Source organism: Micropterus salmoides, unplaced genomic scaffold (genome assembly GCF_014851395.1).
Source record: "Micropterus salmoides isolate LMB-PRFRI ecotype aquatic unplaced genomic scaffold, ASM1485139v1 Ms_hic_scaffold_6, whole genome shotgun sequence".
Classification (NCBI taxonomy): Eukaryota; Metazoa; Chordata; class Actinopteri; order Centrarchiformes; family Centrarchidae; genus Micropterus; species Micropterus salmoides.
In genome coordinates, this window is record NW_024044348.1 from 7,076,730 (window position 1) to 7,090,923 (window position 14,194).

The window sequence follows — 14,194 nt, forward strand, 5'->3', positions numbered from 1 at the left end:
ACAAAGTTTGGCTGCTTATTTCAGAGAAAATAAAACTTATTCTCACTATACATGTCGCTTTGTTTGATTTTATTTAAATACCAATTACGTAGTTTAATCCGTAAAATTTTGAAACTTCTTTGTTCCTTTGATCTCATTCCTGTACATCTTTTCAGGTGTATTTTTTTGTTCAGAAAACTGTGGCCTACGTAGTAGCCCAGTTTTGCTATCACATCAAATCGAAACACATTCTAATCATAGAGGATACTCCCTCTACCAGGGCTAGCCAAAATCTTCCAATTTTCTTTGATATGCAAACATGAGTTTTTCTCCCTGAAAGGTGTGGATGCTCACATTAAGGGCCTGTTAGATCTACGCAGATGCCATTAGTGAAAAAGCAGCTTTGTAAAATGCTGCTTATGAAAGGATCAGCAATGAAAAGAAAGCCTTTAAAATGGTGATCAGGCTCATTGTTTATATTTTGTACAAAGAACCACCAACACAGATATGTCATTTTTAGTGTCTGTCATGCTACACAGTTTGTTACAAATGGACTGCCTGCCAATAGATTATTCCCCTTCATTAAATATGCTGCAATGTGAGGATGCAATAGCTACCACTAAATGCTTCATAAAATAAACGCTGGCTGTGAAGTGGAGTTAATGCCTTTGATGATTATTTCATGAGTCAAATCAGGATAACTGTGTTTCTGTTCGTTCAGTGATTCCAGTCCTTTCGAAGCCCTGAGGAGGCTTCCATCAGTAGAAGAGGCAAAGCTGGAGAGCTCTTGTTCTCGTTTTACTCCTCATTTGCTGCAAATGATTCTTCTCCAGCTGTCAAGTATCAGCAGCTCTGTCTCCTGCAGCATGATGGAGATGAGCTGTCAGGTGGTGCCCAGCACAGGGTTGTTGATGTATTCATTTAATTTCAGAGTGATGACATGCTGTACAAAGACAGCCAAAGTAGCCAGCCATACCCATACTGACTCTGCCTCCATCTCTTTCACACACACGTAAGGACGTAAGCATCCAATACTTAATGCAAATGCAATTATGTGTCGTCGGAAAACATTTCCCTGTGATGCTTGTTAATTTACTGTATAATAATTGTTTTAGTATTAACGCAGCCTGCTGTGTGGGGGACTGATGGGCTGTCTCTCATCTTCTTTTTCTTTCCTTTGTGTTTTCTTTGTTACAACAATGAATTTGTTAACCTTCATTCTCGGTATTTAGAATGAATATGCCTAGAATATGGCACTATGACCAATGCTTGTTGAAATTGAAATGTATCAACAAACATTTTGGCAGTAGGGGAGTTACTCAGCAACTAAAGGTGCATTATTGTGCATAAAAATATCTTTCCAAGGCTTTGGGAAAACAGCACAATGAAAGTTGTGTTTATACATGTGAAATAAGATATTTGACTAGTAAAATGTTTGTGTGTCTGTTAGATGTGATTTTTCACATTTCACATGTGAAGTATCTGAAAATCATATGTGCATGGACCATATGAAGTATTCACATGTGAAATGGTCTGCATTTGATAAACATGTGAAGTGTGTTTCATGTGTGACCTTAACATGCACTGTTTTTGTTTGGGAACTTTAAACTAGATAGATACTTTCTAGTGGTAATGATAAAAATCCCAAATAAGAACATTGTATTCACTAAGGTACTTTAATCGCTGAGATCTGGGAACACAACAAAATTCCTAAAAAGAAGTCTGATAGGGCAAGAAACACAAGATCAGACGATGTCTAAACAAACCTCCAGGTTAGCAGAACTTGCAGTATATGGGAGAGAAAACAGAGGTGAAAAATACAATGATAACCTAAACATTTTTATAACATAACATCCATCAACCAACTACCTGTTTCAAGTTTGACTAACTGTGCTTAATGTAATTGTGCACACTCGGTTTGCCTGTGAAATGAGGAATTAACCGATAACAGTTTAGATAATCTGGCAAAACTATTGTTTTGTTTGTTTCCAAGCTGTCTAAACATCTGATTTCTTACGTTCTTTGACCAATTAGACTTTTTTGTAGCCATGCTGATGCATTCCCAGATCTCAGCAATTTGGTGAATACAATGTTATGACATCCTTCTTTTAAGCTTCAGACAATATACTGTTGTGCTCACATCATCATATCATGACTTTGAGCAGCAGGCAAAAGACATCAGTTTTAATTTGTGCCTGGTCAGTGTAAAAATTGGTATGTCTTGGTATTTTATCCTGTAACGTGTTCAGCGATTGGTTTGTGTTGAGTTCTTATGGCAAGATGGCGCCGCTCAGGGCAGCCGTGGTATTTCGGTGCGCTCTGTTTTGTTTTTGTTTGTTAACTTTGCATTCTGCTGTGATACCCGGAGGAGGGGGAGGAGGTCCGGTACGCTGGTGCGACTGCGCTGAAGAGGAAACCGGGAATATTTCTCTCCTATGTGCACTCACTGTGCAATAAACTGGCCGAACTTCATTAGTGGGAAGACTTTTATTCATCTTCTGTTCTGTGCTTCAGAGACGTGGCTGTGTGGATCAATTCCGGACTCTCACTCCCCTCTGGTAGGAGGCTGTGGTCCATCAGGACCAAAACTTCTCGCCACAAGAACAGTTTCTTTCCAGTTGCAGTGGGCTTCCTCAACAAAGCCCGGGTCCCCACTGTCACTGACTCTCATGCCCCCCTTCCCAAACACATACACACTCCTGACCCCACACTTTCCAACCATTCTCAACTGTGTTTTATGCTCATGTTGTGAATTTTTGCACATACTTGTCAGCATTGTATTGTAATGTTTGTATACTTTTACATTTTTTGATCTCCTTACTTTTTATATATTTGTATTTCTATTGATGTTCATGTGTACAGTAACCACCAATTTATGCCAAGGCAAATTCCTCGTATGTGAAAATGTACTTTGCAATAAAGCCAATTCTGATACTGATTCTGATTATTAGTTCTTCTCAGTTTCATTCATTTTTCAAACAGGAAGATGGATATATCTGCTGTCCGACATTCTCAATTTATATTCTCTGGAGTGGGTCCACTCTCCCTTCCCATAAATATGCATGAGAGCTGTTGAGATTTGGTATTGAATGGGCTTGATCCCTGTATGTATTTGTGTGTTTCTGCACCTGAATATATTTTAATAGTCTTGGTTCTGGGTATCTTGGGGTTATTTTAAGAACTGTGTCACTTACAGTATATTTTACGTGTGTGAAAGTGTGTGTGCTGAGGGGCTGGGGGTTCCAGGGTTGGGGTCATTTGCAGCCGCAGGGAAGCTGAAATGTCATGACTGGTTGCCTGCGGCTCTCAGGCTGCTGCTGTCTGTGGCTGGCTGGCTCTTAATTTAGCGTGGCTGATGAGGGTGAAGAGTAGAGCCCACATGGTGCTGAGACGAGCTGCAGGTCGAACGCCTGCAGTGACATCACCAGTGCGAAGATATTGGGTGAAATTGAGACAGAAATATCTTTCTTTTTTCTGTCTGGTTAGAAAAATTGACAGGAATCTTAACCCCAATAAGCTTATACTAAGAAACCACATAAGTAGCTGTTAGTTAAAGCATCAATTCACTGTTCTTCATGTGTACAAGTTATTATTGTTTGACAGGTGGGCAATGACAGTGTGTGTATCCAAGGGTTAGGATAATGTGGCCTTTTTAAAAAATATTAGATAAAATTGATTTCCTACAGAAAGATTGTCCATGTGATGAATTATATTCAATCCCTCATTTTTATTGTAAATATATTTTTGTTCTGCTAGAAGGAAAACCTTAGTTTGTAAAAGATTAGTTTGAGTATTTGGTTAAAACTGTCTTTAGCAATATGTACCATTAAAGGATGGATATCCATTTTCGTTGTACTTGTGACAATGATAATAAAAGCATTCTGAATTCTGACTTTCTATTCAATATTAATTAATATTATATGAAATTAAGTCTTTAATGCTTCAAATTCCATTATTTATGTCCCCTCCACTATTAAAACTTTGTGATATTATTGAAAGAGACCCAACACTTCCCACCATGAGCAAGCACTTGGCGACGATGGCAAGGAAACCCCCCATTTAACAGGCAGAAACCTTGATCATGATTGGCATTTTTGCTTCATAAATGACTTAAAACATTAATTGATTATTCAGATAGGGGCATTACTTTTCTGTTTGACTAATCAATTGGCTTTTTGTTTTTACACTAGTTCGGGGATTTTCTAAATCCCACTTCAAAAACTTTCTCACTCATTCATGCTTTGTACAAGACCCCCTACCCATTCTGTGAGTTTCTTTGCACTGAACAGAGACCTTGCCCAAGAAACCTAGCGAGTCTGACCTCTGACATCCTCTTTCCTTGCAGTTACTTTGAGCTGGAGAGCAGCAGGGTGAGAGAGGAGATCCGCTACCACTATCGCTTCAAAGGCAAGCCGCGCTCTGAGTCCTTCCCGTACCGCCTTGCTGACGGCCAGTGGCATAAGATTGCTCTCACCATCAGCGCCTCCCATCTACTGCTGCACGTTGACTGTAACAGGTAAAACACATATGCCACACACTGAACACCTTGATATCTTTGTCACAAGTGGCTGTACTGATTTATTTTACCACGCTCCTTTGAAGCGATACATCTAATGAGCTGTCTTTGTTTATCAAAGTAAATATTTGTTCGCAACTGTCTCAGTTCGGATGACAGGCTGTTAACAGTGCTTACAATGAAACATCCAAGGACGAATTAATGTGCACACACAACACTGTACAAAAAAGGATGTATCTTTTATAGCCAACAGGATGTCTGTTCAGCTCACACAGTTCCATAATAAAGTGGAAGGTAACAGTGATCGCCTCGTCGCTTGGGCAGTGAAGGCCCCTTTCTAAATAAGTACTCAGTCAGAGCTGATCTATAAACATGCGTTTCAGCTGTAACAATCCTTCTCAGTCCTCACACTCCATCCTGAGAGCCAGGAATGCATCACTTGTCCTTCTCTTAATACAGTTGCTAGACAGACAGAATGAACAAGAAGTGTAGATTTGAGTACCGGTAATTTTCTGTCACTTCTCCTCGATTTAAAGCTGTATGATGCACAGAGGATTGCTTTGTAGTATTGATTCTTCCCAGACGCCTTTTATTCCCATCAGGGTGGTGGTTTGTTGATTAATTATCGCCGCAGTGGCTGTCTGTCAGATGGGACTGTAGAAGATAAAAGGGAGCGTGTTATTAGGGATAGAACATCAAAACCTAATTGGACAATATTGGAATTAAAACCTTTTGCTTGCTTACTGTTCTTTGGGTGAGAGCTGAGTTAATTAAGATATAATTAGATTAAATAAGTTGGTTTAGTGCCATGTATCAATGGTTGGTGGCTGTGAGTGGTATAAAACTGAAGGTTGATATTAAGCTAAACTGTTTGAAGGGAAGTTGACACTGACTGTTTTTAACCTTAAAACACCTTTTTATCGAATCACCTCCTTGTCTGACCAATAGATTCTGGATAATACAGCTCTGTCATGCTATCTCAAGACTTACTGCTTCTATTTTAGTATTTCCTTTTGTCTCTTTTATCTTGTTTTTATCTCTTATGTGTTAGTTTTATTTCTGTGTCTATGGAAATTACTCATTTAATGCTTTTCTCAGTACCTCACATAACAAGACATTATTGGACTGCTTTATCAGCTGATCCATTACCAGCCCTCATCGGTGATAGAAGCACTTTGGATCACGGTTCAGTGATAGGTGTATGAAGTGCAGAGGTTCGTTAACGTCACACACTCGTAGCCTAAATCTTTAATCTTTTGCCTTCTGATAAAACACAGCTGACCACATTCTAAAATGCTACAATACCAGCTGCTTCCTAATAAATACAAACTCCTCATGTATTTTATTTACTATAGAAATACCATAAATATATTTCCCCAACCTTTTGTATAGTGTCTGGTAGGGTTTTTGATCAGTAGAGAAAGAGGTCTCAGTGTGGATCTGTTCTCACCAGCATGTGCTGATGTAGTTTTCAACCAACAGTGGCACTTTAGAGGTGTGTTACACCTGAAAAATGTTGTTTTTCATAAAGTAGGTGTTTTTAACCAGGTAACCAATGCAAGTGGTCAGTTGCAGTTTAACTTACTTATTTTCCTTTATAAATACATAGAGAGGATATAAAGATCTTTATGCAGAGCCTTTCTTGAGAGAAACTGAGGCAAGTGAGTGTGTGGATGTCATGGTTACCAAGCTGCTCCCACCATAGTTGTACTGGGTCGTACAGAAAGGTCAACCACCTCATCTGCAGCCACTCTCAGCCCTGATCACGTTTACCTGACTGCATTTCAACATGACCTGCAGTACCAATCACTGCTCGCAATACCTGTCATTAGAGAAATAACACAGCATTTTAGCCCCAATATAGTTTAAAATACACTTAAAAAACACAGCAGCTAAACTCTTTATCTACAATGTTTATTCAGTTTGGCACTGCACATCATAACTGTAAGGGCAATGACCTCTGCATTATAAGCTCAAATCCTTTAACATCACTAATGCCAGGTACTTACAGGAAGCTTATAAAAAAGGGATACAAAAAGTCTCTTAAAGTTTGGATTGCCTAAAGGGCTGTAAAGTAAACCCAAACTATATTTACTTTCATTTGATACTGACTTTTCAGTATGTGCATGTTTTTCATCCTTAATTCTCAAGCAATAAAGCTTGTAATTTGATGCTTTTATACAGCTGATAAACACTGCAGTGAGCAGAATATGCCCAGAATTACCAATCAGGCTTTCCCAGGGGGCACTAATGAGGATAGTTTATTATGAGGACTGTATTTCTATTGGTTACAAAGAAATGCAGTTGCCAGATTGTTTTTTGATTTGCATGCTGATTATGCACAAAGTTTCAGTTTGTTTTTCAAGGTTTTTGTAGAGACCTAATGCAGATGAAGTAATTCCCTACATATTTAGAAGAAGAGATCCAATTGTATTTGTTCCCTAAGATGTTCTCCCTCACTACTTTGACCAGTAAGTAATTTCAGCTTTCGTGGCAACTTTGCACAATGGAAAAAATATAAAAGAAAATACAACCCAGAAATCATAGAAATCATATCCCTGCTATTCTGATCACTTCACTTGGTGGTAATGATTTCTCCATTCAAAGCAAATTGGCAGACCCATTAGCCTTGAAATTTAGAGCAATTTGATTTATGCACTGAACAGCACTTTATTGATTTCAAGTCTCATTAAATGGTTTTAAGTATCTGTAAATGTGAGATGGTGCAGTTTATCCTCACATCTTCTGGGGACTGGAGTTTTTTTGGCCTTGACAGCTCCTGCTGTATTGTTGCCTGTTTCATAACCAAACTGTGTTATACACAGACTGATGTGATTAGGTGGGAAAATGTGACTGAAAATGAATCAGCAAGGCTATTTCAATAGCACATTTCATACACAAAGGCAATTCAAAGTTCCTTACATAATTCATTAAAACATAAAATGAAAGGAAAAACACAAATTAAAAGAATGGAAAAGTTACGAAAAAAGACAAATATAGGGCAAGATGGTACGTAATGAATATTAAAGTTTCAGTCAAAGGCAATGTTGAACGTAAAAGTTGATGACAGTCTATTATCCTTTGTAAGTTTGTCCAACTCTGTGTTGCATTATAACTAAATACACCATGTTAAGTTTGCACTCTATACACTATACCATCAGCACTGGATACCCCAAAGGTTGCATCCGTTCCCTTCTATTCTTCTTCCTATACATTAACAGCTGCATCAGTCTGTCAAGCTCCTGAAATACGCGGATATCTCCACCCCCATTGGGCTTATCTCTGGTTGGGATGAGTCCACCTACAGGTGGGACATTGTCCATCTGGTGACATGGGGCAGTCAGAACAACCTGGAGCTCAACACTCTTAAAACAGTGGAGATGGTTCTTTCTGTTATGCACTCCCAAGTTCCACCCTCATCACCCTGTGTGACTCCCCCAGTCGACTGTTTAAGGCCCCACTCCCTATAAGCTCACTTTCTTCTGATTGGTTAACTTCCCGGAAGCCTCCAGAGGGGCAGGAACTAGCTGGCACAGCACTTTTGAATTGATGTATGGAGATAGGTCTGGCTAAGCCTCACTGATTATAATACAAAAACACAACTTTACTCACTGATTTTGGTGAAACTGGATGATATTTAATATATTCTGGTTTCCCTGATGTCCACTGGCTGCTCTACCTCAACTTTCTAGGTGACCAGATTTCTGAAATGAAATCTGGGGATATTTTTGGTTTGGTGTTCAGTATGTCATTAAAAATATATTATGTATTCTATATGACATTAAAAAGGGGGGACAATTTTGGTTTTATAATCTGTCAAATATAACTCTTCTGAATAAAATAGTCATTTTGAGGCAGAAACTACCTAAGTAGAGGCTGCAATCACTTTCTGGCAAGTAGAATACTGTATTTTATGTGTTGTTTTGGCCATTTAAAGGTATTTTAAGAGGTAAAAAGTAGGCTATTAGGTGAGTTATAATCTGTCAAATATTACCCTCATGAATATAATCCAATAATTTCAGGGCAGAAATAACCTTTCAGTCAATAAGTAGAGGCTACAATCACTTTCTGGCAAGTAGAATACTGCATTTTATGTGTTGTTTTGACTTTTAAAGGTATTTCAACAGGTAAAATGGACTGGATTTGTTGGTACAGAGCAAGTTAAATAATGTATAGTCATAAGGATAATTGCAAAAGAGATCATGTTTATTTTATATATAACTCAGCAGTAAGTCACGTTGATTGTAGGCTACATTCCGTTTTCCAAGTATAAACAAGGATATTAGACATAGGCCTACCAAACACATATTCCATCGGCAACAACAGGCTTCTATCATTGCCTATATAATCATGTAAATGTCATGTCTGGTTACGCTATAAACTGCAAACACTTATTTGGCCACAATTGTGATTATTCTGTTAAAAGAAACGTTTAAGTATCACAGAGACATACCTTTGCTATTACCACTGACATAAAGTGATGTTTATTTGCACGTTATGTCTGTTTGATCCAGATAAAAGCAGCTGTAGTCGTAAAGAGACTGGGTGATACAGTTTTAACTTGCTGCATGCACTCCCACGGACGGCAATTGCTTTTCGGCGGACGATCAGTTTTCGGCACGACACCTGTATGCTCTGCTGTCCAGTCTTTCTGGTCACGTAAAATCTGATTTCAGGTTTGACACCTTACACAATCAATGTAGTATGATTAACACAGTTAAAAACGGGGACATTTCCGGGGACAGCTCCAGACGGGGACAGGCCACCAAAACCGAGGACCCGTCCCTGGAAAACGCGGTCGTCTGGTCACCCTATGTTAGCAGTTACTTTAACTGCTAACTACTGATAACTGTAGCTGCCGCTAGTTAGCTTAGTTAGCCGTGCAGCTAGCCGTCCTGCTAGCTGACTCTGCCTGGACTGGAAGCTTGGCGCCCTAGGGGTGTGTTGGTGTTTCCACCTCTGTTAGTAGGCTTTGGACCTCTGGGTCCACCCAGTTTGGTCAGAGCCAGCTGATGACTGCAGCTACACTTAGCAGTAGCTATAGCTTACTGTAGCATTAGCAACAAGTAAAGCTATTTGTCCATCAGGAAACTCCATAAAGCACAGATCTGAGGCAGAGCTGGTGGAGGATATTTAACTTTCCTTCATAACCGTAAAAGCACTTTACAGCTGAGCAATGGAATGACTGCTTGGTGTTGTGTTGGACAGTGGGCCTGAGAGCAGTATATGTAGCATGTGTTCAGTGGACAGGGCAGTCTACTGCGCTAAAGGACTGGAGGAGGTCCTTTGCTGAACAGATCCATTTACGATGCCTTGCAATCGCGGGTTCCCAGCCCACTCGGGCTTGGACCCCTAATAATAAAAACGAGAACGATTACAATAGGGTTCGCAGCCGCTTCGCAGTACAGGGAGCCGCAATGCCTTGCATTTGCGGGTTCCCAGCCAACTTCGGGCTTGGACCCCTAATAATAAATGATAAAATGTAATGTGTCTGGTGGCTTGTTGTGGAGTTCTTCAGCCCCTTATTGTCAAAAAATGTTGCTTTAACAAACCAACATCAACAACATTTTTCAGAAAATAAAACGGTTCATCTCAGAAGTTAGTAATAGAAACTTGTGTGCATGTCCAACATGTTAGCAAAATGAAATATAATTTTAAAAAACTGATGATTTACAGATAGCTGGTTCAAGGTTTATTTAGGCCAATTCTGTCTGCGGTCATAGCCTGATAAAAGACCATGTTTGACATAACAGAATGTTGAGTGTCAGTTCCTCAAAATGAAAGATTAGAGGCTTCTTTCCAAATGAACCTACAAAACAAGAAAGTGAAATGGAATGCAGTACAACTATGAAAATGTTTTGCCCACAAATTTCTGTCCCCTGGCCACATAAATCTCTTCTTTGGTGGTTACCAAATAGCATGCTCCTGCTTTTGCTGTGAATAGCTTTTAAATAAGCCTTCCAGACAAAATAATGAATTCAAACACTAACTGTTGAAATGTCTTTGACCCACATTGCTCATCATCATCATCATCATTAAATGAATAGAATGTCCCTTTATCCCGCATAGATATTTTACACATAGCCAACGGTTGGAAGAATAGATTTGCTCATCAGTGCTCTATTCTTTAGACTGCTCTCCATTTATAAAGTCTGATGGATCTTTGAAGAGTTTTCCTCTTTTCTCCTTACTGTGGGAATGAATTCCATGTACATTTTACATCAATTGTATGTAGTCAGAAGGGTTTCAAAGAGTCATGAAATAAAAGTAAATACATTTTTTTGGGGGGGGGGTCCTCATTTGAATCAAGGGTCTTAGGCCATAGGGTGTTGTATGCTGTGCATATTGTAAATCACCTTTATGCAAATCATGATATGTGACATTGGGCTATATAAATAAAATTGACATGACTACTTCCAGAGGCAGTTTTAGTGATTTGGATGTGAAAATGTTTTATCCATAACACTATTATAACAATAGTAATTTATTGATGGTCCCTAAGCAAACACCCGGTGGTTAAAAGCGAGCCTTCGGATGTGAGCTAACCGGCATTATACTGCCAACACTGTGTGAGACTGAGTAACAAGATGCCGCTGGATCCAGTGTGAATTTTCCTTTCCATATTGACATGTCACAAACTGCTCTCCGTTTATGACAGGACACAGCTAAAATGTCTGCAGTGTGCAAATATTTTCAATAGGAAAATTTGTAATTTATGCAAGGCAATCATTTCACAAGGCAGGTGTAAAATATTGAAAATATTCAACTTGAGAGAGTGTGTGTAGAGTAGCCAACAGAGCGGATGCAGACAGCTGCTGCGCGACGACTGACAGCTACTGAGTAATGGGGAGCTCGGGAGGAGAAAGCCGGTGGGCAGTGTTGGTGCTTTTGGACTAATAAATACCTGCAGATTCTGCTCTATACGGAGCCATTTACTGGCAAGAAGGGCACAGACTTAACTGCTTTTATTAAATTTAACTTAAGTTTTTGGGATTAAAACGATTTATCTTCACTTGCGCTTCTCAGTAGCGAGCCACTCTGTGTTTCTGACTTCCACTGTTGTTGTTGTGGGCACCCAGAGCTCTGTGATGCTACTGCTTCATATTTATATAAAAACCAGACAAAACTGGACATTGCTTGGAAAAATAAGCGAGGAAGTTGAACTAACTGGTAAGTTCTGAAAATATGCGTCTGCATCTTGATTCTAGCTACTTGTACTGTGCTATGAAACAAGTTAGCATTGCATTGTCCTGATTGATCTGAAGTCCATTTAGAAAACACACATTTTAAAAGTTTTCGTCCTGCTTTCTTGCTGACAAAGCATGAATTCATATGTTAAACAAATAAGCATCATTATGCAGTTATTTCTGCTTCATTTTGATCTATTTATTGCAATTACCACAGCAAAATGTTTATTTTAGGTTCATCCTTCTGTAGAAAACCATGTGAGACATGGTGTCACATCGCTCACTGTGCTACAGTGAGATTCTCTGGTGACATTGCAAAGCATTTTGAGCTGGAGATTAAGGCGCTCTGTGTCCAGCTCCTTGGGAAGCTGAAGGGGCTCCAAATCAACACTTCCTCCTCCTGCTGCCACTATTACACTCTTCAGCTCCCCTTACACCAAGTCAACAGCCTGTTAAATCTCATGTCACCAAATCACTGTTGCTGCATTGTGCGCCACTGCCTCTGGTTCCGTGGTTTGGCTAAAGCGGTGCGGGGTTCTGCTCACTCTTGCGGTGGTGTCTGGCATTTTCAGGTCCATCTCTGAGGCACATGCTTCAGACTTGTGGACCATCTCCTCCACAATTTCATCATCTCGATCTTTGAGCACATTCGCGCATTCAAGTGCACCAAGGGCGAACAGTGCTTGGCAACAGAGAAGACCGAAAAATGTTCTCCCCTTTTGGGCTTGGTTCCACAGTCCCCCAATCTTTGATCTGCTGTCCCCTCTGTCCATCTTTCAGCAAATTGAGTGTAGCCAGACGAGTACTGTAGGAGAAACAGACGCGTTAGATGGCTGTGGTGCAGACGCACCATCTCGTCGGGCAAAGGCCTAGGATGTTAACTGTAACCTCATTGCAACCAAAAAGCGACCCAAAAAGCTCTTTGCGCTATGGCGATTCTCCAATTACAGTAGCTACACCCCGTACAAAGTTCAAAGTATCGGCCACAAGACTCACTCCACAATCAACTTCTTGGATAACAAAGTGCAGTGTGTGGTTGGTACAGTGTACATGCATTGACTGAGGGCATAATTCTTTGAGGCGAGCCTGCACTCCTGAAAAGCACCCGGACATATTATCAGTGTGCTACAAGGCGTTCGATTGGAATGTTCAGTCTCAAAAACACATCCTTGATGCAAGAGAAAAGAGTTTAGTGCTGCCCTGTGCATTATAAAATCCCAAAAATAAAGGGTTAGACTCCAGGGTGCTGTCAACAAATTGCAAATTACAGAAGAACTGTTCTGTTAATCAGCTGTTAATCCATAAAATCTGGATTTCGATGAACAGGCAACAATATCCCTCTGAATAGCATGGGCAAACTGTTGGATAATTTCACTTTGTATGGTGTTGGATATCCATTTGTCTCTTCTGATCACCCACTCCCGTTCTTTAGGGTCACAGGTGCGTTCCAACATCAGTTCGTAAAGTATTCCATCAGGTGTGGTGTCACCCCCAACAGGATCCCCTTGCTGCCCAGGAATCTAATGGATCTAAACAGTAGTTCCAAAACATGTTGAGCAGTCCCCTGCTGTTTGGCAAGAGCATCAGTCAGGAGGGCATTGATGGGCACATTACCCAAAGCAGCGTGTCTTTGAACTGAATCCATGTGTAACTTGGATCGTTCATGTTCCTTGAATTTTGCAATGGCTTTACGCCAGTTTCCAAAGCCGCCTGTCTGCCCTAAAACTGTCTACATTGATAAGTTGTTGGATTTTTTTCTATTGCTTTCAGACAAGCAAAACACAAAACTCGATTGGTCTTAGCCACATAATGCAGCCACTTCCGTGTGTTAAACCAAGCTAGTGTGAATGCACGATTGAACGTTTGCTCCAAAATGTCAACTAGGAAAAACAAAGTTAGATTGCTGGATAGGCTCCTCAAATGCAGCTTGCGTGCTAAATCCACCACCAGTGCTTGCAGCATTGCATGGAGGAGCGGCGGGCTCGTGAGGGTTGTTCCCGCAGTTGGTGGCGGTCTCTGACAAGCAGGGATTGTTTTGGCCTTTAACTCTAAATTTGCGTACAGGGGCATGCTTATCTATGATCCTAAGAAAACCATCATAAAAGTAGTTCCAGTAGTTCTCGCCAATTCTACTTCATCTATAAGAAAGATTTTGTTCCAATCAAAATGAAACGGGTCATGTGAAAAGGCTTGTTCACAGAAATGCTTCATATGCCTTTTGAAAATAATCTGAGCCTTCTGTTTTGGGATTTTAGCAAACACACCTATATCTGAGAATTTGTGTGGAGCATTATTTAAAAACAAATCAAGTAAAGAGTTGGACTATCAATCAATTGGGCAAGATTAAGAGTCATTGACAGATTTAAGACCATCTGAAATGGAAGACAGCCAATCCACGTTAAAATACCCAGCTAAAAGTACCTCTCCAAATTCCATGCTCGATAGATGATGATTTAAAGAGCAAAGAGCCTCAGTACTTGCTGAGGGTGGTCTATAGCAACCTATGACCGTC

General features: G+C 40.1%; 1 protein-coding gene across 3 annotated transcripts in view; it reads left to right on the forward strand.

The window, feature by feature from the left end:
* Positions 1-14,194, forward strand: part of LOC119890330 (protein kinase C-binding protein NELL1-like) — a 284,276-nt gene that overhangs the window by 56,950 nt on the left and 213,132 nt on the right. For all 3 annotated transcript variants that reach the window (XM_038701547.1, XM_038701548.1, XM_038701546.1), the window contains exon 4: positions 4,325-4,495. In XM_038701547.1, coding sequence (XP_038557475.1) covers positions 4,325-4,495 — 171 coding nt within the window. The remainder of the gene's footprint in view (positions 1-4,324; positions 4,496-14,194) is intronic.